The following is a 25,077-nucleotide window of genomic DNA, read 5'->3' as shown; positions in this document are numbered from 1 at the left end:
CTGAGTTTGGACTTTAAGAAACTTCAATGATTCATTTAAATGTAGAATTTCTGTGTTAAATCATTAAATATGGGAAAGTCCTGCACTAATACATTCATAGTAGGATTATTTTTCAGTTTTCTTCACTAAAAACAAATGAGTTACAAGATTAACAAATTAGTGTGATGTTGAAGCAGCTTCTAGTAAAGAACAGCATTCATACAAATGTTTTGCAAATAGTTTTAAACAGGTAGGAGTGCAAATTCATCCTAAGCTGTCTATACATTTGCTCTGCGGTGGAGAAAGGGGCTATTTTCAGCGGCTCTCAGAGCCACTCTAATTAAAGTGCACACAGTGTTACGTGTATTTGGCATCCTACACTTCAAAATGGTGGCAAGGACACTTTAACTAAAATTCATTTGACACATCCTGCCACCATTTTGAAATGCATGGGTGCTAAATACACGTGATGCAGAGGCTACCAGAGTGCGCTAACTCTTACAGTCTAGCAGACTCGCAGCAGAGTCAATGAATCGAGTCTGCTCTGATGCAAACTAATTGGCATGCATTGGAGCAGAGGTCCATCACATGTATAGGTGCCCCTAGATGCAGCTCCACAGATAGCACCAAATTGGCATAAAGTTCCTTCAGTTTGGTGCCTGAAGTCATCACCTGATCATATACCTACACAGGCTCCTCTTCAGCAGAGAAAATCACTCTCTTCTAATATGGCAACAAAACAACCAGCACACTTTTAAGTTTTATGTCACCAACTGTGTTACCTTTATTCATACTGAATAGTATCTTCCTACACACACAGTCCAGTTCATTCCAATAAAGACTGCTTGTGTAATAACATGTCACTCACCAGGGGGTAGGGACAATGCAACTGGGCCTTATAAAAACAACAGTATTTTTTATTTAAAAGCATAAATTTGCAAGAATAGTTTGTTCTATTTAGTTTTCGAAAGACAGAACACACAATTGAGCAAATTAGCATAATTCAACAATATGGAGAGAGTACAACAAATTGTATTTTTTATGGCATAATTGTTATTCAGGAGGACAATGCCAGTAAACCAATAAACATTTATGTTCTTACTCCATAAAGCTCTTTTCAGCAGAAAGCTCACACTAGAAAACTTTAAACAACACCATGTCACTCTGCTTCAAAACTTACAAGCCACTATGAACTACAAACATTTTACAGGTTAAATTCATACTGTTAAATAATCATACAATACTCATACAACCACACTCAACCTCATGCAATTTCTGTGTATTCCTTCTGTCTTAGAGGTTTGTTTCTATATCTGCCTGAATAAAATGTTTAAAAAGAACATTACATCAGCACTGAAAACCAAATTGCTTTCACATGCAACAATTAAACAGATTCTACTCACAATTACAATTGTCTTGGTACTGATACCAAAACACTTAATTAAAAGCTGTATTAAAAATGTGCAGTGTTTACATCAGTTCAATCAAAGAACTGCTAAACAGATAGAGACAAATTATGCAAATAAAATGTTTCTGGATTTGTTGACAGCAAAATTCTTTTACTGTACTCCTCCATTTTGGATGTCAAAGTAATTATATTATTTATTTCTACAAAAGTTATTTTGATATATTTAGAGGGGAAAAAACCCTCTAGAAATAGTTTCAATAGTGACAAAATAGTAATATAGAATTAACATCTCCCATTTGTACATTCTTTTGTTATTTTTCCAATTACCATGCTACCTATTGTCCCAATTCAGAAGAGTGGTAAGCACATGTATATTTTAAAACCATCATGATCCTCCCTATTCAGTAAAGCAGTTAGATACATGCTAAACATTAAGCACACCAACCTCTATAGATGATTTAAAGAGCTCCAGTTTTTCCATCTAGATCAGTGGTTCTCAACCTCAGGTCATGACCCAAACGAGGGTTGCGAGGGCAACGCTGGCGGCACTGCACACAAAGGATGAGCCGTGCCACGTGCCAGGAGCTCCCTTGTCCCCACCCCTAGGCCACTGCCACTGTTGCACTCTGCTCCCAGCAGCCGGTCAAGCAAAAAAAGGTTGGGAACTACTGATCTGGGTTCTGCTTCTGAGATGAATTAGCCTCTTGCTTTAGCTTGCACCTTCCCACCTTCTACTGACTGTGAAATCTTCTCTTGAACCTGCCTTACCTGTTAAACAGTGCATACTTTATAAATATACCCAGTGCTAACAAGCTAAGGGTCTAAAACTTAAATCCAATATGAAAATATAGTATTGATATACCATGTTTAATAAGGCGAGAAATTAAATTTCCTATAAACCATTTATCCAGTCATATATTTAATTATAATATGCTGTCAAACAGCTTTCATTTCAGCAACTTTTTGAAGAACTTAAATCACCTGTCTTGCATATAAAACGGATTCTCTGTCCACATTGTTCAGCTTCCCTTTCTTTTCTTTCCTAGAAAAGCTAGATCATGGTTTACCATTTCTTGTCTTTCCCCTCTCTCATTCTCCAGAGTTTTTACCTCAGCTTTTCCATGCTGTTGTCTCTATTTCCATTACTCTGCTTTCTTACTCGCATTCTACCTTTACTTTTCTTGCCAAAATGTCTCCCATAATACAGATCCCTTTTCTAGCTAATCCAAGCTGCTTGCAGTTTTTAAAAAAAGTCAAACCAAACCAAAACAGCACTTTACTTTAAACTCAGCACATTCCCTCACTAAGCCCAGTGCGTTCCCAGAAGAGGCAGGGCATTAGTTGGATCTGGCTTACCCAACGTCTGTATAGATCAGGTGTTTTAGTGGGGGGTGGGGGGTTGGCACTTTTATCTAATAACTGATTGAATCCACTTTAGATAAAACCACCCAGAAGCCCTGCTGAAGCACCCAAACTATACAGATGCTGCAGAGCCAGGTTAAAGTAATGTACTACTTCTTCTGGTAAAGCACATTTTTTGTTGTTATTGTTTGGGGGGGAGGGGTTTCTTCCCTTTTTTTAATGTTTGCAAGCAGCTCCAGTCTTTCTTCCTCTAGCTCCTCCCATGCACTTGCTGTCATACTTGTATGGACATTTCCTAAATCCCCATCCTCTTACATATAAGAGATAGGAAATTCTGCAAGAAGCCTAAAAATCTATAAGCCAAAGGACTAAACCTAATAACAAAAGACTGATAGAACCATTTACTATCTAACTACAACTCCAGGTAAGAAGCCAATATCTCCCATTAAAGGGAATGATTTTGAGCATCTAAACAAGATGCTGCCCTTTTCAGAGTGTGGGTATCACTGTTGTACTGCCTTAACTTACCTCAGTGGTCCCCTACCACGTCACTGTCTCCAGATAGAGCTGCCCTGCACATCTTATGTGCAGCCACCCCAGGAAGGGCTACAACACCTGTGCATGCTCTCCTGCCTCACTAGGTTTCTCTGATAACTGTAACGCAGGGAGGAGAGCCGATTCATGCTACAGCCCTTCCCAGTCTGACCCTGCACAGCATCTCTCAAAAACAGGGGCAAGGGACAAGCAAAACTGTCCTGTGTGCCTCTATTTTAAGGAGGACTGCGGGCAGGGCAGATCAGGAAAGGCTGCAGCACAGTCAGCTCTCCTGCCTGCTCTACATTTATCAGAGAACCCTAATGAAGGAGGAGCACATGCCACAGCCCCTGTGCCTGAGGCCGTTTTACCTAGCTGTTCCCACAGTTCCCTTGAGGGTTTCATGACACCCCTGTTGAGAATCACTGATTTAGTAGACATCCAGTAAATCTGAAGCCACCAATTCATAGTGCTTTCCAATTTCTGAAGTAACAATTGATCACACTGCACTCTATTATATTCCCCACCACAAATATGCCTGGCAGTCATAAGGGTGACCAGAATCACTGCTATTCTTTCCCACTGCTGAAGTGGAATATGTTATTGTTATTCTCCCAAGCCTCTCTTTTGAGTTCTTCTTCTCACTGAATAACTTAACTGGCTGTCTCATCCTCAGAATTCTGCCTAGAAGCAGCAAAGTGAAACCAACAGTAATTTCTGTTTGTTTCACTGCTGGTGACAGAATTCGGAGGCACAGCCCTAGAACTGACAAGATGGGGCCTTCTTCCTTCTGCGTCAGTTTGGGAGAACTATGGGCCACAGCAAGGGGACAGAATCGTAGTTTCATAGTTTGTAGGGTCAGAAGGGACCTGAGCAGATCATCTAGTCCGACCCCCTGCCATGGCAGGAAAGAATACTGGGGTCAAATGACCCCAGCAAGATGTGCATCTAACCTCGTCTTAAACACCCCCAGGGTAGGAGCCTGCACCACTTCTCTTAGAAGCTGGTTCCAGACCCTAGCCGCCCTGACTGTGAAGTAGCGCCTCCTGATATCTAACCTAAACCTACCCTCTGCCAGCTTGTGACCGTTATTCCTGGTCACTCCTGGCGGTGCTCGGGGAAACAGTGACTTCCCCAATGCCTGCTGATCCCCCCTGACTAGTTTATAACAGGCCACAAGATCCCCCCTCAGCCTTCTCTTTTGGAGGCTGAACAGGTTCAGGTCCCGTAGCCTGTCCTCATAGGGCCTGCCCTGTTGTCCCCTGATCATACGAGTGGCCCTCCCCTGGCCCCTCTCCATGCTGTCGACATCCCTCTTGAAGTACGGCGCCCAGAACTGGACGCAGTACTCCAGCTGCAGCCTGACCAGTGCCGCATAGAGGGGGAGGATCACCTCTTTGGACCTGCTCGAGATGCATCTGTGGATACATGCCAAGGTGCGGTTGGCCTTCCTTACTGCCTCTCCACACTGCCGGCCCATGTTCATCCTTCAGGTACTACCAAAAAAAAAAAAAAAGCTGCAAGCAAGGAAAACAGCACTTTATCTGTTGTAAGGCTAAAACCCTGGTTGACCCATAAGTGATCCTGTGGCTGGTTATCTAGGTCAGCAGTGAGCCGTGTGGAAAGTATCGGAGTGCGGTCAGCAGCACAAAGGGCTGTGTGCAGAGGATGTATAAAATGGAGCTTTCCCACCCGGAGTAGGTGTGTGGTGGTATGTGTGTGAGAGAGGGCAGACGGATGGGCGTGTTCTATTCCCTAGTGGATCTGTGAGCCTGAGAGGTGGTGTAGGCATGTGAGAAAAAGGACGAGAAGAAGTGCATCTTGAAGGGCAAAGCCTGTGAGGTAGACGTTTGGAGACCAGATGAATCCTGAATGCTGAGAAGGAGACATCTTTGAGCAGGAATCTGTGTTAAAATTGCTGCTGGCCTGTCTTGGCTTACCCCAGTCTTGTGATTCCACAGTTTCTGAGGTGACTATCAGCCCTTTCCTCCCTTCTGTTATATGTATGTGTACCCTGTTCATCATGTAATGTGTATTTGTAGATAGTAGTATGTTAGTAATAGGTGTAAATAACAGGTATACATTTTGATAGATTATTATAGGACAGAGGTTGTTACTACAGGAATTATTGTTAATAAACTGTTTATTCGTTGAACTTCAATTTGTGTATGTTGTTCTTCAGTTAGTTCAGGGTCCGGGTATCTGTATGATAGATGCCAGAGCCTGGGTCCACCTTCTGGCTCTGTCCCATCCATTGTCTGGGGCAGATGATTCACTGGAACATTTAAGTTGAATTTATTTGGCCTGTTAACCTTGAAGGTATAACATGGCTGATCTTCACCAATGAAGAAGCCAAAAACATCTTTTTAGTGAAACGTTAGCTTCTACCCAACACCACTCAGTCAGGAACGTACTTGCATGAGGTACCAGGAGTTTCCCTGCCCTGTACTACTCATTCCATATTCCACCTCTGTGTTCTGATACAAGTTCATTTTCTCCTGCTTGTGATGGAGCCCACCAGAACTTACTCATCATCTACACCATGAGTGAACAATCAACACAGATAAGTAAACTAGGTGAGCAACTGTGATCTCCCTGTCCTAGTAAAATCTTGAATGGTGCTGGCAACACCGGAGTTGAATCCCCTGACAAGCGCAGCTGATAATCATGGCCCAGTATGTGCCCCCTGGGTGACCTCCAGGCATGTCAATCAGGCATGACCTAGTTTCAAGCCCTGCGCAAGTTCAGTTGTTACAGAGAGGCAAGTATTACACATGCCCAGTTGAAATCCTACGATGTAACTTTACTAGAAGATTCCACTAGTCAAGTACCCTGATTGGCCAAGGGGTGTCTTTAAAAAGGGTCCTGACCCCCACCTTTGTGTGGGTTGGTGTGTATCTGTGGGTTTGTGAGAAGTTGCGTATAGGTCGTGAATCTTCGTCAGTATATTCGCCGATTGTGGTGTGTCACAGATGGAGGGGGAGAGAGAGAGAGAGCACGCGAGAGAGCGAGAGCGCAAGCGAGCGAGCCACTTGCTCCTACTGCAGAAGCTGCATTAGCAGGGACTGCTTAGGGAACAAAAGCAGGGTTCACAGCCCAGCTCCCCCTATCTATCTTACGCTGCGATCCACTTGTTTATTACTCATAATTGATATCTCGGTTACCGATTACTCGGCACTGTCTTCGACTCTGGTTACTGGTCTTATTCTTCGACTAAGTTTATCTGGACTGACCTCGGACCTCCCATCGACCTCGGCTCAACTCGGCACCACTGAACTGGCATATCGTATCTCAGCTTGACCTCCACCATTCTCCGTGTCCATCATCAGAGGACTGGCGTCACGCGTTGTTTGAGTTACAGTTTTGTTGTCTTCTCGTTTGTATATTTCCCTTTATGAGCTGTTGACCAGCCCTGGGACTAGTGATGGGCAGCCGCACCTATCACCGGACTGGCTTCAGTGGTAGAAAGCAAGGGCTCGTTACGAACCTCGTGGGCCAACAGACCCCTCTGTCATTTATTGTTGTTTGTTTCATATTGTAACTGAAGAATATCATACCTACGCTCCATCAAAGTGTAAGTTCAAATAAACCTACCTTGTTGTTATCCGCTACGTGTCCCTTTCTCTGAACTCCACACCAGTAATGCCACCTGTTCGTATCCAATTGCCACCCCGATCACCGTGACCTTGGGGCCCTGTTCCCCGACACTCCCTAAGCTTTATTCTCTAAGCTTCAAGAGTTAGACATAGACAGATTATTCATTAAGTGGGGACATTTCAAACTGTCTTCAGCAAACTTCAGAGTCTTTTTCAAATACCAGTCTTCTCCATATCCTCTTCAATATTGCTCTCATTGCTTTCCGAACTCACCCTTGCCGTCTGACTTTAGAGGTACCAATTTTTCCATTTGCCCATTCTCCCTTTTCAACCATACGCTCTGCTCTCATAGATGTAGGGTTGGAAGGGACCTAAGTAGATCTTCAAGTCTGACTCCTGCCCTGGGCAGGAGAGAATACTGGGCTCATATGACCCCAGCTAGGTAGCTAGTTATCAAGCCTCCTTTTAAAGACCCCCAAGGTAGAAGCCAGCACCACTCCCCTCTCCAGCTTTCAAAATTGTACAGAAATGAGGCATGTTGCTCCTACCCTATTAATCTGGAACCTTCTCTCTCTCTCTCTACAAGCCATATCTTGTCTAAGTACCATCCTGTTTTTGTTGGTGTAAAACTGTGTCTAAATCACACTATACTTCTTCTTTCCTGGATTTCAGCTACCCTGTCATCCCTAACTGAAGATTATGTGCCATAAAAATTCCCATTACCACGACTGCTTTAACATTTACATTTTTCTTCTTTTTTTACTTCATGTTTATACTAGTTTACCCTTTCTGCCTGTATAAGAATTGCTGCACCCAAAATCTAAAAAAAAAATTAAAACATTAAGTTCTCTCTTGAGTGGCTTGTAGTGCATCATATAAAGAGCACTTTATGAAAATAAACTGCATTGCATAGTGTGGACCTGTAAGAATGATGTCACACACTAAAAGTTACAACATTAGCTTGGCAGTAAAAGGAAGCAAGGAAGGAAATATAATACACTGGAGACAACTGCCCCCTAAAATAGAAATGTTTCACTTAAAGGGATGGAACTTCTCAATTACTTTGGTAGATCTGTCCTTAAGCTTATTAAACAGCACAGTAATAAAGCCCCCAAAAATGTTAACGTCACTAAAGATCTGGATGGAAAAGCAAACAAACATCTACTCTGTTTTAAAATTCTTCTCCCAACTAGTGTGATCACAGGTAAAAACTAATTAGACAAACAGAAACAAGCAATCTAATGGGAAGTACTAGACCACTGAACACTTCTGGAAAGAGGAACTCATATTCTGGGAAACAGGCAAGAGAGTCTTTATAGAGCACAGTTTTGCAAAAATTTTAACGTTGTACTTTTATATCCTAAATGATGGAAATATTTAAAAACTCTAAAAGACTGTGTTTACTTCACTCCAAGATGAAGTTTTCCCCCTAATATGCATGGGGAGGTCTTAGCTTAGATCCGAGTACCAGTCTGTGGCAGTTGGTGGTTTAACTCTGGGCTTTGGCCCTGGGCTGAAGCTGAAGAGGAGGTGCAGCTTGCCCCAGTCTGGAATGGTTCATTTGGTGAGGGAGGGAGAATGTGGCTTGGGTAAACACAGAAGAGCCCCCAGGGCATGCAGAAACCTGCTCCTTGTCTTCTGTATCTGTGCCTGCTCCCTCAACCCCTGCTCTCCCCTCTACCTGCCCCTTCACCCCTTACCTTTTACTCCAGCTGTCTCTCCAGCCCTAACTGATCAGTGCTGGTCACGCAAATTCCTGGTGAGGTACAGCCGCTGCTGCTGCTGACTGCTCCAATCTGGAGCAGTGAGCAGCAGCAGAAGGTAAGAGGGGGAGGGAGGCTGGCAGGGAGTGAAGAGGGGCAAGCGTACAGGGGATCAGGGGGTGGAGCAGGTTAAAAGAGGAGAGACAGCGTGTGGTGGAGGCAGGAAGAAGGTGGTCACAGGAATGAGTACACCAGAGGGTGGGGTGGCAGTGGGGAGCAGGGGGTGGTAGGGTAACTACAGCAGCAGGGCTGGGAACAAATTTAGGATGACCCCCCCATAATTAGATTCTATAAACTGAAGATTATAACAAAGTTATAATTTTCTATGTATAGAATCTAATTATTGGTGGGGGGAGGGGGTGTCTTAAAATACAAAGTCAGCTTGGATTAGGGTAAATATGGTATACCTGCACAGTTTTGCAAAGACTAATATTTGCTCAGAGCCTCTGTTTCAGGGAGATGTTGAATAATACAGTGCCAACAACTCTGGATCTTCAGGTAGTTGTCAGTTATCCTAGCCACATGTTTTGTGAGAGAGATGAGGCTTCTGAAAGGGTACTGAATGCCTCTATATACCTTTCTATAAGTAAAAAGTCACCTCAGTCCGCAAGTGAACTGATGATCAAACTCAGTCTGTTGCTGCAGAAGGTAGAAGCTGGCAGAATTTTGACAAGTCTCTTTGTAACAGGAACAAAGGTCAGATCTCCCAATTCTGATGAGTGTTTGTCTATTTGGAGATTTAAGATCTATTAACTCCTTCCCAGAACAAGTTCTCAGAAAAAATTAAGTGCCAAAAAACAAACAAACTAAAAACCAAAACTATCTGAAAGTGTGTTCTGTTTGTCTAAGGACTTGAACCATTCTAAATACAATAGTTAAATCTATCTGTCTTAAAAACAAAATATATGAAATGGCAGTATTCTGTTTTGCAGACATGATTCAACATGAGTACATGCTTTGAATGCATTTCCAGGGTGATGCCCTGGGGCAGGGCACCTTTGGTGCCTGCCACTTTAAGGGCAGAAAACAGGCAGCAGCCAGGTGCCTGATAAGGACAGCCATTTTGGATGGTCTGGTGGGGCTCCTAGTGTCGCAGGAGCCCCCAGGAAATGCTGAGCCAGTTACCTCCCCAGTGACAGTGGGTTAGGGTGCCTTATAACCCCAGCCCCACATCTTTGGTGGTGTTCTAACAAGCAGGGGGAGCCCAGGCTCGTTAAGGAGCCCTGAGGCAGAGCGCAGGCCAGAGGAGGGACCTGGGGCCATGTTCAGGGCTGTAGAGATGAGCTACAACTCTGTGCTCAGTTTGCTTCAACCATAAGCTGGAGAACTAACACACAGAGCAACATGTGTGAGGCACAGGACCCATGGAGGGGAGGTCAAAGTGGGTATTAAGGCCCTTATCAGTAGGGCGCGTAATGGATAGCCTCCCACCTTAGTAACAACTCTTACATTTTTCCATCAAGGCGTGGCAGGCGAGTGAACCAGGCTGTTATCCCAGGAGCAGGGCGGCTCACGGAGACCTGACAAGAAGGCCACCCTGTTACATGCTCCTCTAACTAAGTAAAACCAATAATCTGACTGATAGTAGAAAGGCTATAAAGTGACCATTGTAATGAGCTAAATTTAACTATACAATTTTAAGAAAAAATTCTACAGATATATTACAGCAGGGAATACTCCCAGTTTTATATGCAGGAATTTCCTGAATCTAATCTATCATTTTTTCCTGGCAATGTCTGTCCTTTGTCTACATATATTTCATTTTTTCCCAAACAGAGCAGCAGTAAATTACCTAAGTGCCATACCATTTGTGCCAGATTTAACTACTGTATACATTAAGTTTTAATGAAGCATTTCATCTGAACATTTGGCTAGAGGAGCAACTTAATTGTCCTACCAGCTGTATCTAAAAAGTCCTAATACTCAAAACATTACCCAAAACACTATTTTCAAACAATGCATAGTAACTATCACTTGTGCAGACTGTTTTCTTTTAAAACATACAATAAAATAGAATGAAATGTCTGGGCTTAGAGGAACTTCCATACAAGCAATAACATTTTAAACACAAGCAGACAATCCCTCTATAATACTTCATCTGTAACTTTCTAATGTCCAGTTTCTCTAGTTCTAAAGCATTGATGCTTAGTCCTGCAATCCTTTTTCCCTTTAAAGTCAGTGGGAGTTCTCAATGCCCAAGGATTATAATGAAATAATAAGTGAGAGCAAGTAACATGCCCTTTATGTTTAGTTATAAACTCTCCATCATTCCTACTGTAGTCCCACCTCAGTCCTTAAGTGAACTGATAATCAAACTCAGTCTGTTGCTGCAGAAGTGATTCTGACGTCACAAATTCAGTGCTTCACTGTAAGGGTATCAAGATCTACCAGATCAGAAACAATGTAAATCTAAACTCAAATCCGTAGCAAAAAGCAGCAAGAGAAAACAGGCAAACTATTTCATGTAATTTTAGTCCTTTTGTTCATAAGTGCAATCCAATTTGACAAAGTTGCACGACATCATAATCTTTTTCTCTTTCCACTGCCATACCCAAGTAGCCAGCTTTAGCCCAAAGGGTTGTTTAGGAGCTAGAGAAAAGAATCCACAACCACATTGGCAATCCTGAGGTCACAGCAGTCCTTGTCACACCTATATCATTGCTCCGTGGAGGTCAGTAACTGTTGAACTGATGCAGTTACAGCCCCACTCACCAAGCACCTGGTATTCCTTTCACACAACCATTTTTCATCCTCCCAAATATCCCTACATGATGACATGAAAGAATCCTTTGCTGAGCTAGTCTTTGACAATCCTTCTGTACTCAACCCAACTCTTGTTATTCCAATAAAGCAGAACCAAATCAGTTAATCTGGGCCTACGGTATTTTGAAGATGCAGAGGAAGATTAGCTATTAACTGCCAGTACTGTATCACTTGAGTGTGTGCTGACTTATATTGACTGAGCAAGCATCCTGAAACAAGTTTGTTCAGCAGCACTAATCATATGCTGCTCATTTATTTGTAGTTTGACTAAATTTTTACTCAAGAAGTCATTGTGAGCTTACAGTGAGTAAAACTCAAGAGTTCACACATCTCATTACTCAGTTTCTCCCTCATATTTGCATTTATCACTTATATGCTTCAGAGAACTTTTGTAACATTTTGAAAAAAGCCAAATTTCCCCCTTTTTAGCAATATTTAATTTTTAATGTTTTAATTTTTATTCTAGAGCTCTGATGATTATGCAGCTTTTAATCCATTTAGACACTTTAATTATCTTTTTTTCACTAAATATGTTTTCAGTTTCTAGAATATTCATATAAATGAACATTTTAGTGCATTGAATACACTTGATAACTTAGTGTATATAGCTCAGGTGAGTAAAACTGCAGATCTTGTGCATTATTTCCTTTTCTGGGTGTATTCACACAGTAAAAAGTAACCCTTTAATCCCAGGAAATTACAAAATTCTCTACTGTATTTCATAAAGCAATTGAGGTGTTTGAATATTTGCTCCTTCCTATACAACCACATCTGTTTTTATAAAAATGAAATGATTTCAAATACTCTAAAAAGCTACTTCAAATTCACCTGCTCTGAAGACAACAATAAAGACAAAAGAGGTAGGTTTTGAAATTGAATCCTTCTCCATCACTGCAGACATACTCCTTGAATTTGCTATTTATTTTTCCCTCATATACACAGAAAGAGGGTTCGGGAGAGATACCAAACACCTTGGTACATAATGATCTAACCTGTTGCATCTGAAACAATGATTATGGCAACTGCCACAGGCTTCAGCACAACATAACCTATGTACTAGAACTTGCTTCCTGAGAGATTTCTATTGAAGCTACATGGTCAAAATCATTTGGGGATTTACTTTGTTACTTAGAGATGTTCAATGTTTTGTTTGATCTTACAAAAATTGTCTTAATATTTCTAAAATGCCATATACAGCATGCACCGCATCTAAATCTAAGCAACACAACTCCGTATTTGCATGGCCTCGTTTTGTTTAAAAAAAGTAGCTCTAGGAGAAAAGAATATAGACATTTTGTTCTGATTTTGCTGGATTTGATGTATTCAGGAAAACAGGAGACTTGGGCATAGATCCATCCTCTCTATATGGAAAGACTGCAGAGACAAATGTCACAGGTGTTATACCTATTTAAAAATGTTAGTATTTTCATTCAAATCTGTTTCATTTAAAAAACAGTGGTCAAAAGGTTAAAATTAGATGCATTTAACTCTAACCTTCAATTTATGTTTTGCCACTTAAATAAGTAACTTGAATTTCAGAAGTTCTGAGCACTTGACGTGCTACCACTAGTGCCAATGAAAAAAGAAGTGTGTTTGCACCTCTGTAAATCAAGCTACTTGTTTTAATACCCAAATATCACTATGGTGCCCAATCTGACCACCCACACTGGAAAATTTTATAGATGACATTTCTAGTCCTCTGCCTTTCACGGTGGGAGTTAACAAATTGTTACTAACCAAACAATGGACACTGCAATGGAAAGATATACGCTCCATTCTGCCTCCTCTTCCCAAAGCTAGCCTCCATTAAGTCTCTGTTTGGAAAGCTAGTTGGGACCTAAATGAAACTAAATAATTCCTGTGAAATGTTAAAGATTATCATTAATAATAATGATGATGATTATGATAAAATACTGTGTTTCTGCTCAGTCTTCTCCCATTAATCCTTTTTTTAGGATATAAATTCTTTGCATCCCTAGTTTTGAGAGTGTGGCAGGACGTGCTCTAGGGGTGCCATGACCTCCCCCAGTGCCCTGCCTACCGTGCCAACTCGGGTCCTGAACGCACCCTCTGTCTTGCCCGCCACGTCTTTGATCTTATATCATTAATGGGAGGCTGCCTTCCTGTCCTCCCTGGTGCCCGCCTTACTATGCCGGAACTCTACGCCCTATACTCGCCCTCTCCCGAGATTACTCTATATGCGCGCCCCCTCCCGGGCCTCCTTCATATGCTCGCCCTCTCCTGGAGCCTTGCTCACTACCCGCGCCCCCTCCCAGGGCCTGCTCAACGTCCGCACCCCCTCCCAGGCCTCTCACCCATAGACAGTGCCCCAATATACGTGCCCTCTCCCAGGGCCTGCTCCAATATACTTGCGCCTCTCGCGCTCCCCACCCGCGCTGGGGCCCTTGCCCGCGCTTCTTGCGCTCTCCGCCTGCACTTCTTGCGCTCTCCGCCCGCACTGGGGCCCTTGCCCGCGCCTCTCGCGCTCTCCGCCCGCACTGGGGCCCTTGCCCGCGCCTCTCGCGCTCTCCGCCCGCACTGGGGCCCTTGCCCGCGCCTCTCGCGCTCTCCGCCCGCACTGGGGCCCTTGCCCGCGCCTCTCGCGCCCACCCGCACACTGGGGCCCTCTATGCCCAACTCGAGCTTCCCTGAATTGGGGCTCAGGCAGCCTTAGCCTCACCTGGCTCCCAGACCCACCTTCTCAGGCCTACGCCCCACTGGGGCTTCTGCCTACGCACAACACTGAGCTCTTCCCGAAGCTGCCCGCACTGGGTCAGAGTCAGAACACCCCAAAATGTAGCGCCTCCTGCGGCTCTAGGAACACCCCCACCTTACTGGGGAGCTCCTAATGAGGCCTCCTCCACCCCTACAGCCTCACCCAGTCCTCCAGTTCGTAATTACCACTATCAACCCACAACAGAAACTCAAAGCCACTCGGCTACAACGTAAATCTTAAGCCAACCTGGATAACCTTCTCTCATCCCTGTCAGGGTCCTCTCCACCCTGTATCCGCATGCCGGCGCACAACACCGTCCTGCTCACTCTAGCAGAGCTTTTACTCCTTAGGCTGCCAGAGGGGAACTGAACTCTGGCCTCAGCATCCTCTGTTTATAAAGGCCAGGCCCTGCCCCCTTCCGGCCAGCTGACACAATCAGTTGCTTTAGCAACTCACACCTGTGCTGCCCTATTGAGTGGCAGCTAAGCCCATGTTACCATTATCAGTAGCAGGCACCCTAGTGCCCTGCTACAGGGAGTAATAAAATTATCCTGCCACCTCGTTCTGAAAAGGATGAAAGTGAAGGTTTCTCCTTCTATTTACCCAAACCTTTTAAATATTATTCCCTGTCTCCTGCTGTGCCTACTATAAGGAACCTCAACTCAGAATCTAAAATTGGCACATGGATCATTGCTACAAGATAGCCTGAAAGTTACATGGGAGCTTCACAGCGTTAGAAGAGATTTGGATATTCCAAAGCTATGATCTATCTTCCCTTTCCTGTCAAATGCTGCAGTATTCGAACTGCTTTGAAAGTACTGGAAGGGCCTTTGTTACTGTTGCGTTATCACCTGAATACCAGACAGGTTAATCTTCATATGTAAGTACGTAAGAGGGAAAAATATTGTATTAATAATCCATGCACGATACCAGAGATATTAAATAAATTATCTAGCTTTAAAGAATTTTCCAAACTTTCTGCTGACTCAGTTCCCCCTGAAATCATGCAAAAAGTTAAAATACAAAATGAGTTAATTGTATATTAACTGTAGTAGGAGTGACAGCTGTAAATAGATGTATATGACAATGATAATAGGGAACCAGAAGGAAACAAGGATACAATAATGGAAATCGCCTCATCTGATTGAAGGAAAACTCATCTGGTTGAAGGAAAACTTAGACTACTTTCTATGACAAAAATGTGAGGGCACAGGTAACCGACATCCCCAAGTGAAGGAACTGGAATATGAAATACAATATCCTGAAGTAGGGATCATCAGTAAATCTGTCAGGTAGTCCCCCTTGATTAAAAGATGAGGCTTTTTCCCTTGCTGCTTCTACCTCTCTCTCCCCCTCTGCCACACTCCTCTTTACCTTTGCTCCACGTGCGGGCTCCATCCCTGCTGCAGCCTGAAGCAAGGAGCATGGCTCCATGCTGGACCCATAGCAACGGTACAGAGCCAGCAAATATAGTGCCTATGTCCAAAAAAGGAAAAAAACCCCTATAACCCAGGTAACTGCCAACTGACCAATTTGACTTTAACTTTTAACACCAGTGAGGTTTCTGGAAGAACTACGTACACTTACAAATTTATGAATGACAATACACTAATAGATGCTACCAATACAGAGAAAGACTGATCAATGAACCTTATGACGTGGAATAACAGAAACAGCACAAAACTTAATAGTACAAAGTGCAGTCATGTACTTAGGGAGGATGCCAAGACCTTCTACTGTAAGACAGAGACAACAGAAGATGAGAAAGATGTACTGGCTGATCATCACGTAGCCTGATCCGCAAGTGTGATGTGGCTGTGGAAAAGGCTAATTCAATCCTTGGGTGTATTAGACAGCATATTTCCAAAACAGACCATGAAACATGAGGACCACAGTACAAGGCACTGGTAAGCCCACATTGAGAATACTGTACAGAGCTCTGGTTAGTTATGTTTAAAAAAGATTAATTGAAATTAAAACAGGTATAAAGAAGGGTCATAAAGAGAAGAGTTTAAAAGAATATGATTATTCCTTCTAAATGTATTTTTGAGGTGAGTATCAGAGCAGAAAAGAGCTATTTAAGTTAAAGAAAAACATGGCACAAAATCAAATGGATAAAAACCGGTCACAAATAAATTTAGACTGGGAATCAGAAGAAGGTGTAAAATCATTTGAGTGGTAATGATCTTCTGGAATGGCCTTCCAAGAAAAAGAAAACAATGGGGGCAAGGAACATGAACTGTGTCAAGATGAAGACTGGTAAGTTTATAGGAAGAACAAAATCGTAAGAGGGATATTCTTCAGCTAATATTCTGGTATAGCATATGATAATCTGAGTACTTCATATCCCCATAAAAGGGCTAAATGTAAATTTAAGTGTGTGCACGTGTGCATAGGGGCCAGGAAGAAATTTTCCTCATGAATGAATTACCGGCTTCAGGGGTTTTGTTTTTCCACTTTCCTCTAAGCCCCAGAACTTTGGCAACAGTCAGAGGTCAGAGTTTGACTGTGCTGCGCTGCTGCTCTAAAGCAGAATATAAAAGCTCCTCCTGTTTCTAACTGTTAACTAAAGCTTGCTTGCTCAATGTTACTGTTCACCAAATTTGGGGGCAGGAAAGAATTTTCCCCAGGGCAGACTGGCATGGATCATGTGCTTTTTTGCCTTTTTCTAGAATGCTTGCTGCTCTCCTAGGATCTTTTGAGCATATTCTAGACCAAGGGTGGCCACCCGTGACATGCATGCCACAGGTGGCAAGGGCAGCCTCTCTGTGTGGCATGAGGTAGGTCGGGAGAGGGACCAGGCAGCACAGCACCAGATAGGGCAGGGAGCAGAAAGCAGAGGACCAGATGAGGCAGAGGAAAGGGATCCAAGTAGCACTCAGAGAAGGTACAGGGCTAATTTGTGGCACGTGTCAAAAAGGTTAGCTCCCACTGTTCTAGCCTAACTAATTTCCTGCCATTGCAGTAAGCAATGCACTGTCTGTGCCCTTCTCTCCGTTGCTTTTTACCTGTGGTATCTTAGATGCAGTGATTCTTTTTATAGGGTGTTTTATAGTCATGGTGTGCAAGAGGGGCTGAAGTCGACATTCTTGTGGACTTGGATAAATGGTTGCTTGCAAATGCAGAGGACCTGAGTAGATGGTCCACAAAGTCCCTTCCAGTCCTATTTTCCTATGACATTTCCCTACATTTCCCAATGTTCCACAAAGGCTGCTACAAAAACTTCCCTCTATACAATCATGACATTTTCCAGCTTTCCTGGACACAACCTGCAAGGTTGTGTAAAATACTGAACTAGAGATTATAACAGGTCAGCGCCACTATTTACAGGGATCTGTTTAAGAACTCAGGTCAGGTATTCAGTATGCACAGTCTTGTAAGAATATAAAGAAAAGTCTTGTATCCTCTCTGAATATTTGGATGCAGGGCCTGCAACTTGCACTTCTGTACCTTTTGATCACTCAATCATCAACATTTTGTCAAATTAGTCATAAAAAATAACACTCAACTGCAAGACCTCCAAAAGCACGGGATCCCTAAGCAGTCAAACTTCTGCTTGCACAACTTCCTACACCTCAAACAGGAGAAATATACCGTATTTACTTGATTAAAAGATGAGGCTTTTTCCCTCGCTGCTTCTACCTCTCTCTCCCCCTCTGCCACACTCCTCTTTACCTTTGCTCCACGTGCGGGCTCCATCCCTGCCGCAGCCTGAAGCAAGGAGCACGGCTCCATGCTGGTCCCATAGCAACGGCACAGAGCCAGCAATGCTGTTCCAGCCTGGCCCCGCAGCAGCAGCACCAGCTCCCTGCCACTGGTGCTATGGGGCCAGGCTGGAGCAGTAGTGCCAGCTCTGTGTCTCTACTATGGGGCTGGACTGGAGCCATGCTCTGTGCCCTGGACTGCAGCTAGGCAGAACCTGCTAGCATGGAGCAAAGGTAAGTGGAGAGAAGAGGAACGGGGACTGACAGGGCAGATGGAGGGGGAGTGACTTTGGGAGGGGAAGATGGAAGGATAGCAGGGACCTGAGGTTATAGGTAGCGGAAGCAGCATGGAGAGGGAAGGAGTGGGAAACAAGGGAAGGGAGGGCTGGGGGTGGGGAGGAGTGGGTGGGGCAAGGTAGGCACAACAGGGGGTAAGTGGGGTGGGGACAGGCAGCAGGGGGAAAGCTGATTGCTTTGCTCACTGCCTGCCCCCTACCACCTGCCTCCTACCCCATTACTACCCCCTCTACTGCCTCCCCAACTGTCTGTCTCCTACTGCCTATCCCATTACAGCCCCCCTCATCACCTTTTTCCCACACCACCTGCAGTAGTGGGGGGAGGACAAATTTAAGATGATGCTCCAGTAATTAGATTCTATACACAGAAAATTATAACACATTTATAACAATTTTTTGTGTGTAGAATCTAATTATTGGGGGGGTCGCCTTGCATTTGAGTAAAGCTAGTACATTTCTGCCAACATTACAATATCTACCCCCATTTTTATAATGGCTAGGGCAGCAAAAATCTGTTCCATTGGGAAGAGCTGATTCCCAAGACAAAAGAACTGCTCCCTTTTCCTTCTTTCTGCTTATGCCTAAGGAATACCATGTCTATATGGCTCCTTGCCTATTCACTCAAATACTTAAATAACAAACCTATGCCTCTGGAAATGGGCGTTTATATGTTGTGGGGGGGACACAGCAAAAGGATGGGGTGAGGTCTGGCAAGCTAAACCTTATGGAATATTTCATGTACTCAATCTAATACTCCATCAGTTCAACCAAACTGCCATCCACTCCATCCAGGAACCCAAAGTTTTGTCTGCCCAGTTAACATAGCAAATCTAGAACCAGCCAAGTTTCCTACTCCAGCTCCTCACCTGACCACATTGGGGTGCTCAAAGGTCTCCAGGTGCCTCAGTACCGCCACCTCACGGATGGTGGAGAGCGGCATCCCCTCCTCGCTTGTCTGCACCCGCACCCGCTTCAACGCTACAAAACGACCTCCATTCTTCAAGTCTCGGGCCTTGAATACCTTCCCATAGGCTCCTTCGCCAATTTCAGCCACACATTCATACTGCTGGTCAGTCAGGTTCGTGCTGTCCTTATCCATGCTGGCACAGCTTCTCCTTCTGTCCCTGGAGTCTCAGATGTACTGCTGAACTGGCTGTTGCCTGCAAACTACGACTTTGATGGCACTGACACAGCCCCACAAAAAGTGTATGCAGAGCTGCCACTGCTAGAGGAACAGGTTGAATGGTTTCCCTCCTTGCTCCCCTTTCCTGCTTCAGTACAATCCTCAATGTGCCTTCTTGCTCGGCCAGCAGCAATTATCGTATGGCCTTTGGGATCATTGTCTGTGTAAAATCAATATGATCTAAAATACAAAAACAAAGCAAAAGAGGTTCATTTGTGCTGGATTGTCTCCCCTCCAGCCCACAACATGCACATTTCACTTCACCATTACTTTGTATGGTTTAATAACTGTGAAAAAATAAACTACTGTGCATTATTGGATTAGATGGGTGTATACAAAACATGATACGATGCAGAGGAGTGAGGATATGTGGAACACAGTAGGACTATAAATGTATAAATGACATTATAGGTTAAGGTGTAGGCACAACACTGTGTGGTTAATATGGTTTGCACAATGTATTACGATAGGGCTAAGTGGATCAGTTGTATGCTTTGGGAATACACTGAACACCAGACAATGGGATACACACCACTTTATGACAGACAGGATGCATAGCAGAGCATGCATGACTGGGATTTACGATCAAGAGTGTACGATTTACAAGTCTGCTGAATATCTTATGGTGAAATGTTTGGGCCATACCCAGCAATTTATTATCAACTACCTATTTGAACTAAGATAGCATTTCAAAGACCTGATCTCAGTCTATTTCCCTGTGTGCCAAGCAGTATTCAAATATATAACAAGAGCCAGTTCCTGCCTCAAAGTGCCTGAGAGAAGGAAAATATGGTCATCATGCCATGAGCATATATTGCTGAGTATTTTGTGATTAGGTGTTTCCTACAATATGTAATCTTAATAATTGTGATCAGGTAAATGCAAACAGCAGTGCAAACATTTTCAGTACTGTAAGACTGACTAGTGGGATTGTGCTGAGCACTGTGTCACTGGACAGGTGAGGGGAGCTAGCCTTGAGTACCAGCCTGGCCAACAACAACAGCCTGGGAAGTGTTGTCTTCATCCACTTGCTGCATGACCTTTGGCAAGTCCTCTCCCCTCACCCCCCATGCAACAGGTGCAGCCAGAGGGGCAGTCAACTCTCTCGGGCTACTACCAAAAATACGCAAAAGGGCACTGATCTCAAGCCTGGGGTTGTCTGAAGTAGCATTTGAATTCATAAGACCATCCCTGCCTGGAGAGAGGAGTCCACTCGTGCTGCTCTTCCAACTTCAAGGTGCCCTGAACAACCCCTGACCTCTGCCAACCTGTTGGTGGCTCCCTCCTGAAGCCCCTTACAGGCAAGGCCGTGTGTCTTGCTGCCATGTTACCTGCCCTGACCTTTGCTGCAGCACATCCCCTTTCCTGGGGGCAACCGAGAACCCCTCTCTGCACCCACGGGGAAAGCAGGGCCCTGAGCTGCTGGTGCGGGTCACCCGGTCCGACACCTCAGCGCTGCGGTGGGGCAGTCTGGGGAGGAGGAAGGGAGCAGCCTCGCGGTCCCCGCCGCTGCCCGGCCCGAGGGCGCCCCCGCTGCCGGCGCCCGGCCTGCCCCGGCCCGGCCCCACGCGGCGTTGTCGCTGCTGCCGGCGGCGCAGAGCCGGAGGCCGGGCGGCCTCTCCGCGGGTGCGGGGACGGGGCGCCCAGGCGAAGCCCGCGGGCAGGCCTGGGAGCGGCGGCCGCAGCTGCACGTGGAGCCCCGGGGACCCCCCGCCCCGCCGCGCCCTGCCGCGAGGTGCGGGCAGCACGTGCAGCCTCCCGCATTACCTGGGGCCGCCCCGCGGGGCGCGCAGAGCCCGGCTAAGCCGCCGCGGCGGGCAGGAATGTGCCCTGCGAGGCGCCTCCCATGCAGCTGTGCGGAGCACGGGCCGGAGCGGGCACCCGGCCTTCATTCACATGGTGATGTCCCCGGCAGGTCCCCGCCGCGCCGGCCCGGGCCACACAGGTAGCGAGGCAGCTCCTCCCCGGCTCCGCTGCCCTCCGCTCGCATCCTCCCGCCGCCGCCGGGCTGCACCTTCGCGCTAGGGGCGGGGGTTCGGGCTCGCCCCAGAGCCCGGCCTGCTCTGCCCCCGCCCCTGCCTGAGACGCAGAGAGAGAGAAAGAGAGAGAGAGAAAGTCCCGTGTTAAAGCAGCCCGCAGCGGATCAAAGCCGGCAGGCTGCAGCCGCCCTGCGCGGGGCTGTGGCGCAGCTCTCCCCGCAGCTCGCTCCGGCCCTGGCCCCGGCCCCGGCCCCGGCCCCGGCCCCGGCGGCCCCCGCTCCCTCCCTTCCTCCCTCCCTCCGCGCCTGGGAGCAGCGCCTCCCTCCTCCCCTCCCTCCCCCTGGCTTTCCCACGCTGGCTGAATGTGACTTGACCCCATTTCAAAAAAGTTTGACATAGTGCTTCAACATTTCCGCATTCCTCCGGGACTACAAAGGCTGCGGCCGCCTCCTTCTGCTTTCTGTCTCTGCTCTCTGTCTTCACACTCAATGAAATCCTTCATGTGCCTCTGCCAAAGGCGGCCGCATACCGCGAGGGTCGCCGCGGCGGGAGGCAGGCACCCACCCAGCCCGGCCCCGTGCGCCCTGCCTGAGTGCTCGGCGCTGCACGAACACCGCCTGCAGCCTCGCCTTGACTGCAACTCCCCCCCACAAAAACAAAACAAAACAACAAACCCAACCCAACCCAACCCAAAATGCTCGTTGGGCCCAACAGGTTAAGGCTGTGCAAACAAGCTGGAAATCAATACTGCTGAGTCTTCATTGCTTGGAACTTTCTCTGCACCAATCTCCCAGGACACCCGGTCCTGGCAGGAAGAGTTTCATTACTCAGGTGCAAACGTTGGTTCAGAAATGATACCTTCTATTAGACCAAGTAGGATGCAGCAATTATTTATTGTGCTGCAGGAGTTATGTATCAGATGAAGTAGTTATTTATTGCGTTGATTAGATTTCTATGCCCCCCCCCCACCAAAAAAAAAGGCTTGCGAGATCATGGCGGGGGGCGGTTTTGTGCAAGCCAAAACGATCAAGAGGAGCCCCGACCCCGCAGGGCTTGGGCGGGCGGAGCGGGGGGAGCTCGAGGGTGGCCGCTTTGCTGAAGCAGGGAAGGCTTTGGGCAAAGTGGGTTGCGAACAGTTAAGGAAATATTTTCCACGGAAAAATGCAGATGCCAATCTGCTCTCCCACTGCAAGTGGGAAAGGCCAGGCATCGGCAGCTCACCCCCTTCCTTGCCCCCAGCTGCTCCATTCCGCCAAATGCGCCTGTGACCCGCTGGGCAGTTCTGGAGTTTACAGCCCACCAGTCACAGCGGGAGCGGGCCAGACCCAGAATCTCTCACTTCTTTGGCCAAAAGGGCACTAAGCATAACAATTCCTTGTGTTTACCAGCAGAAGTCATTGGCACATAGGGTGTTATGTACCTAGGTCTTGATCTGTTGAAGCCTACTTAGCAGTTTTATGTATGTAAGATCTTATGTGATTAAAAGACTTAAGGTCCAAGAGACATGCACAGAAAACAGTTTTTTGTTGTGTTTTTTTTAATTTCATGGGTCCTCTGAGCTGTCATTAAGTCCCCTGGCTGAAACAAAGCTTGAGGTATGGATTCAACAGTTCATACCAAAGGTGAAGATTAATAAATTGGCACTCTCCATCCCTGTTCCTGAGTGGTTTCAAAGCGTCACTTGGAATGAGGATGCTGAGAAAGACTAAGAGGTCCCTGGCTTCATCTGCCAGAAGGGGCAGCTTACACCAATGGAGATCTGGAAGCCTTTAACAAAGTTGTGTGTCCCATGAACCTGTGTTCGCAGAAATCCATGCAAGCACTGAAGGATCTGCAGGAACCTAATTTATAATCTGATTTTTTAAAATTAAATATGCAGTCTTATACAATAAACTTTGTTAAATTTAATGTTAATTTTGCAAAAGGCAGTGACAGCTTGTTAGAAAATCCTAGCAAAAATTAGAAAGTTCAGATCTTAAAGTATGTAATAAAATGACCTAAAAATCTAAATATACATAAAACTTTTAAACAATAATTTTAGATACGCACAGCTGACATAATATCATAACTACATGGACATTACCTCTTTTTAATTTTTTTACTATTTAGAATTTTCTAACTAATGTTCTTGATCTTTTTACTAAACTTTTTTTTCCCTGAACAGATTGGGACCAGATTCAAATTCGCAGGTACATGGAATGTAAAATCTCTTTCTCTGTCTCTCTTCATGAAAGAGGATTCACATACCTGCTGGTACCTTTCCAAAAAAGATTTCTAGACATTTTTAAATTCTAGCTTGAACTCTACTGGAACCCTATTTTTGGAGGCTGTCTGACCAGGCACTGATCTTTTAAACACTTAAGTGTACAACTTACTAATGGATGCAGGAGGAATAGTGTTGCTATTTGGGATTTTCATTTCCATGGCAATTATTCTGTATTGAAATCTGCAGCTTTAATATTTCATTAAGAACCACTGCAGACAGTTCATAAAACTCCTCCTCAAAGCACCCTGCCTACCCACCTCAAAAATATATGTGATGGTTCTAAATGGTATAAATGTTTTCTCTACATGAATTTGTAATTGTCTCAGTATATTTGACTGCTGAAACCATACGAGTCAACAATGTTTAATGCTACACTATTTTAGATTATGAAAATGCCACACTTTGAAAGCCTAGCTGTGATTTCAGAAATATTTTCGAGAATGTTTTAAAGAGTTAAGAGAGTGTTTCTTTTCTCTCTCTTCTTGTAAGGCCAGGTAGTTTAGTCCTACTGTCTAGGGCTTAGAGGAGACTTATAAACCTCGAAAAGTACCTAAAATAAGATTTCTGTATGAAAAAAAATTGATTTCAGACAGGAATTTCAAAACATAATTTAGTGGGAAAAGCAATAAGTAATAATGAGTAATTAATTTCTGCTCAGAAAAAATTGCTTGCTTGGATTTGATTAATTAAATACTATTTGAACTTTAAATCATTGCAATAGATTTTAAAGCCATAAAAGTTGCTTCATAGAACTTGCTTTGTGAAATAGTTAAAAATCAGAAAAATAGAATACACTATTGGACATGAAAAAAGCCGTTTTTAGTCTTCTGCTTTTGAAAAAAAATCATAAAATATTTATTGTTCCAATTTCATACCAGAGACATTTTATACTCCAGTGTTTCTGTTTTAAATATACATTTTATTTTCACCTTGTATCAACAAAGAGAATAATCCACATTGTCTTTATGGTGTAAAATGTCTTTATTAATTTATATTTATTTAAAACCCTATATCCATTTTGAGGAACTGGTATTGTAAAAATCCATTAAACTTTACTAAAAATGAAGTCAGAATAACTGAGTTTTTGGTAATTCTGCGTTTATTATTATGAAATTGTTTGTTTACTGAAAAAATTGCTCTTCTGACTGAAAGTTTAGGAGAAAACTGAATTCTCAACTTTTCTTTAAATCCACCAATTTTATTTAGTGGAATCTTTTTTGAACTCTCTTTAGCTTTTAAACAATGCTTTTAAACAGAAACTTATATGGGAAGGTATTTGAGTGCAATTCTATATTTTGTTTGCCATCTTAATTAAAGTATGATTACATGACCTTGTAGCTAAGACCCCAAATTATTTTCGTTGCTTTAGTGAATACAATATACATTTTAAAAGTAATATAATTACTGAAATAAGCATACGGCGGTTTATTTGAATAAACTGGAAGTGTTAGTATCAAGAACTGCTATGAATAGTCTAAGACTTTCAGAACGAAAGATGCACACTGCATTGTTTTGTTTTGTGTGTTTC

At 44.5% G+C, this 25,077-nt stretch overlaps 1 protein-coding gene across 1 annotated transcript in view; it reads right to left on the bottom strand.

Moving 5' to 3' along the window:
* Positions 1 to 21,555, bottom strand: part of CDK6 (cyclin dependent kinase 6) — a 211,180-nt gene extending 189,625 nt beyond the window's left edge. Inside the window, exons 1-2 of the mRNA XM_090047031.1 lie at positions 21,072 to 21,555; positions 18,988 to 19,484 (exon numbers count right to left, since the gene is read on the bottom strand). Of these exons, the coding sequence (XP_089903157.1) occupies positions 18,988 to 19,220 (233 nt within the window). The 5' untranslated portion in view covers positions 19,221 to 19,484; positions 21,072 to 21,555. The remainder of the gene's footprint in view (positions 1 to 18,987; positions 19,485 to 21,071) is intronic.
* Between the last annotated feature and the right edge of the window lie 3,522 nt (positions 21,556 to 25,077).

This window comes from Crocodylus siamensis, chromosome 5 (genome assembly GCF_052110815.1).
Source record: "Crocodylus siamensis isolate JL-2025a chromosome 5, ASM5211081v1, whole genome shotgun sequence".
NCBI lineage: Eukaryota > Metazoa > Chordata > Crocodylia > Crocodylidae > Crocodylus > Crocodylus siamensis.
The sequence above is the reverse complement of the archived record's forward strand: the minus strand, read 5'-3'. Positions and strand labels throughout refer to the sequence as shown.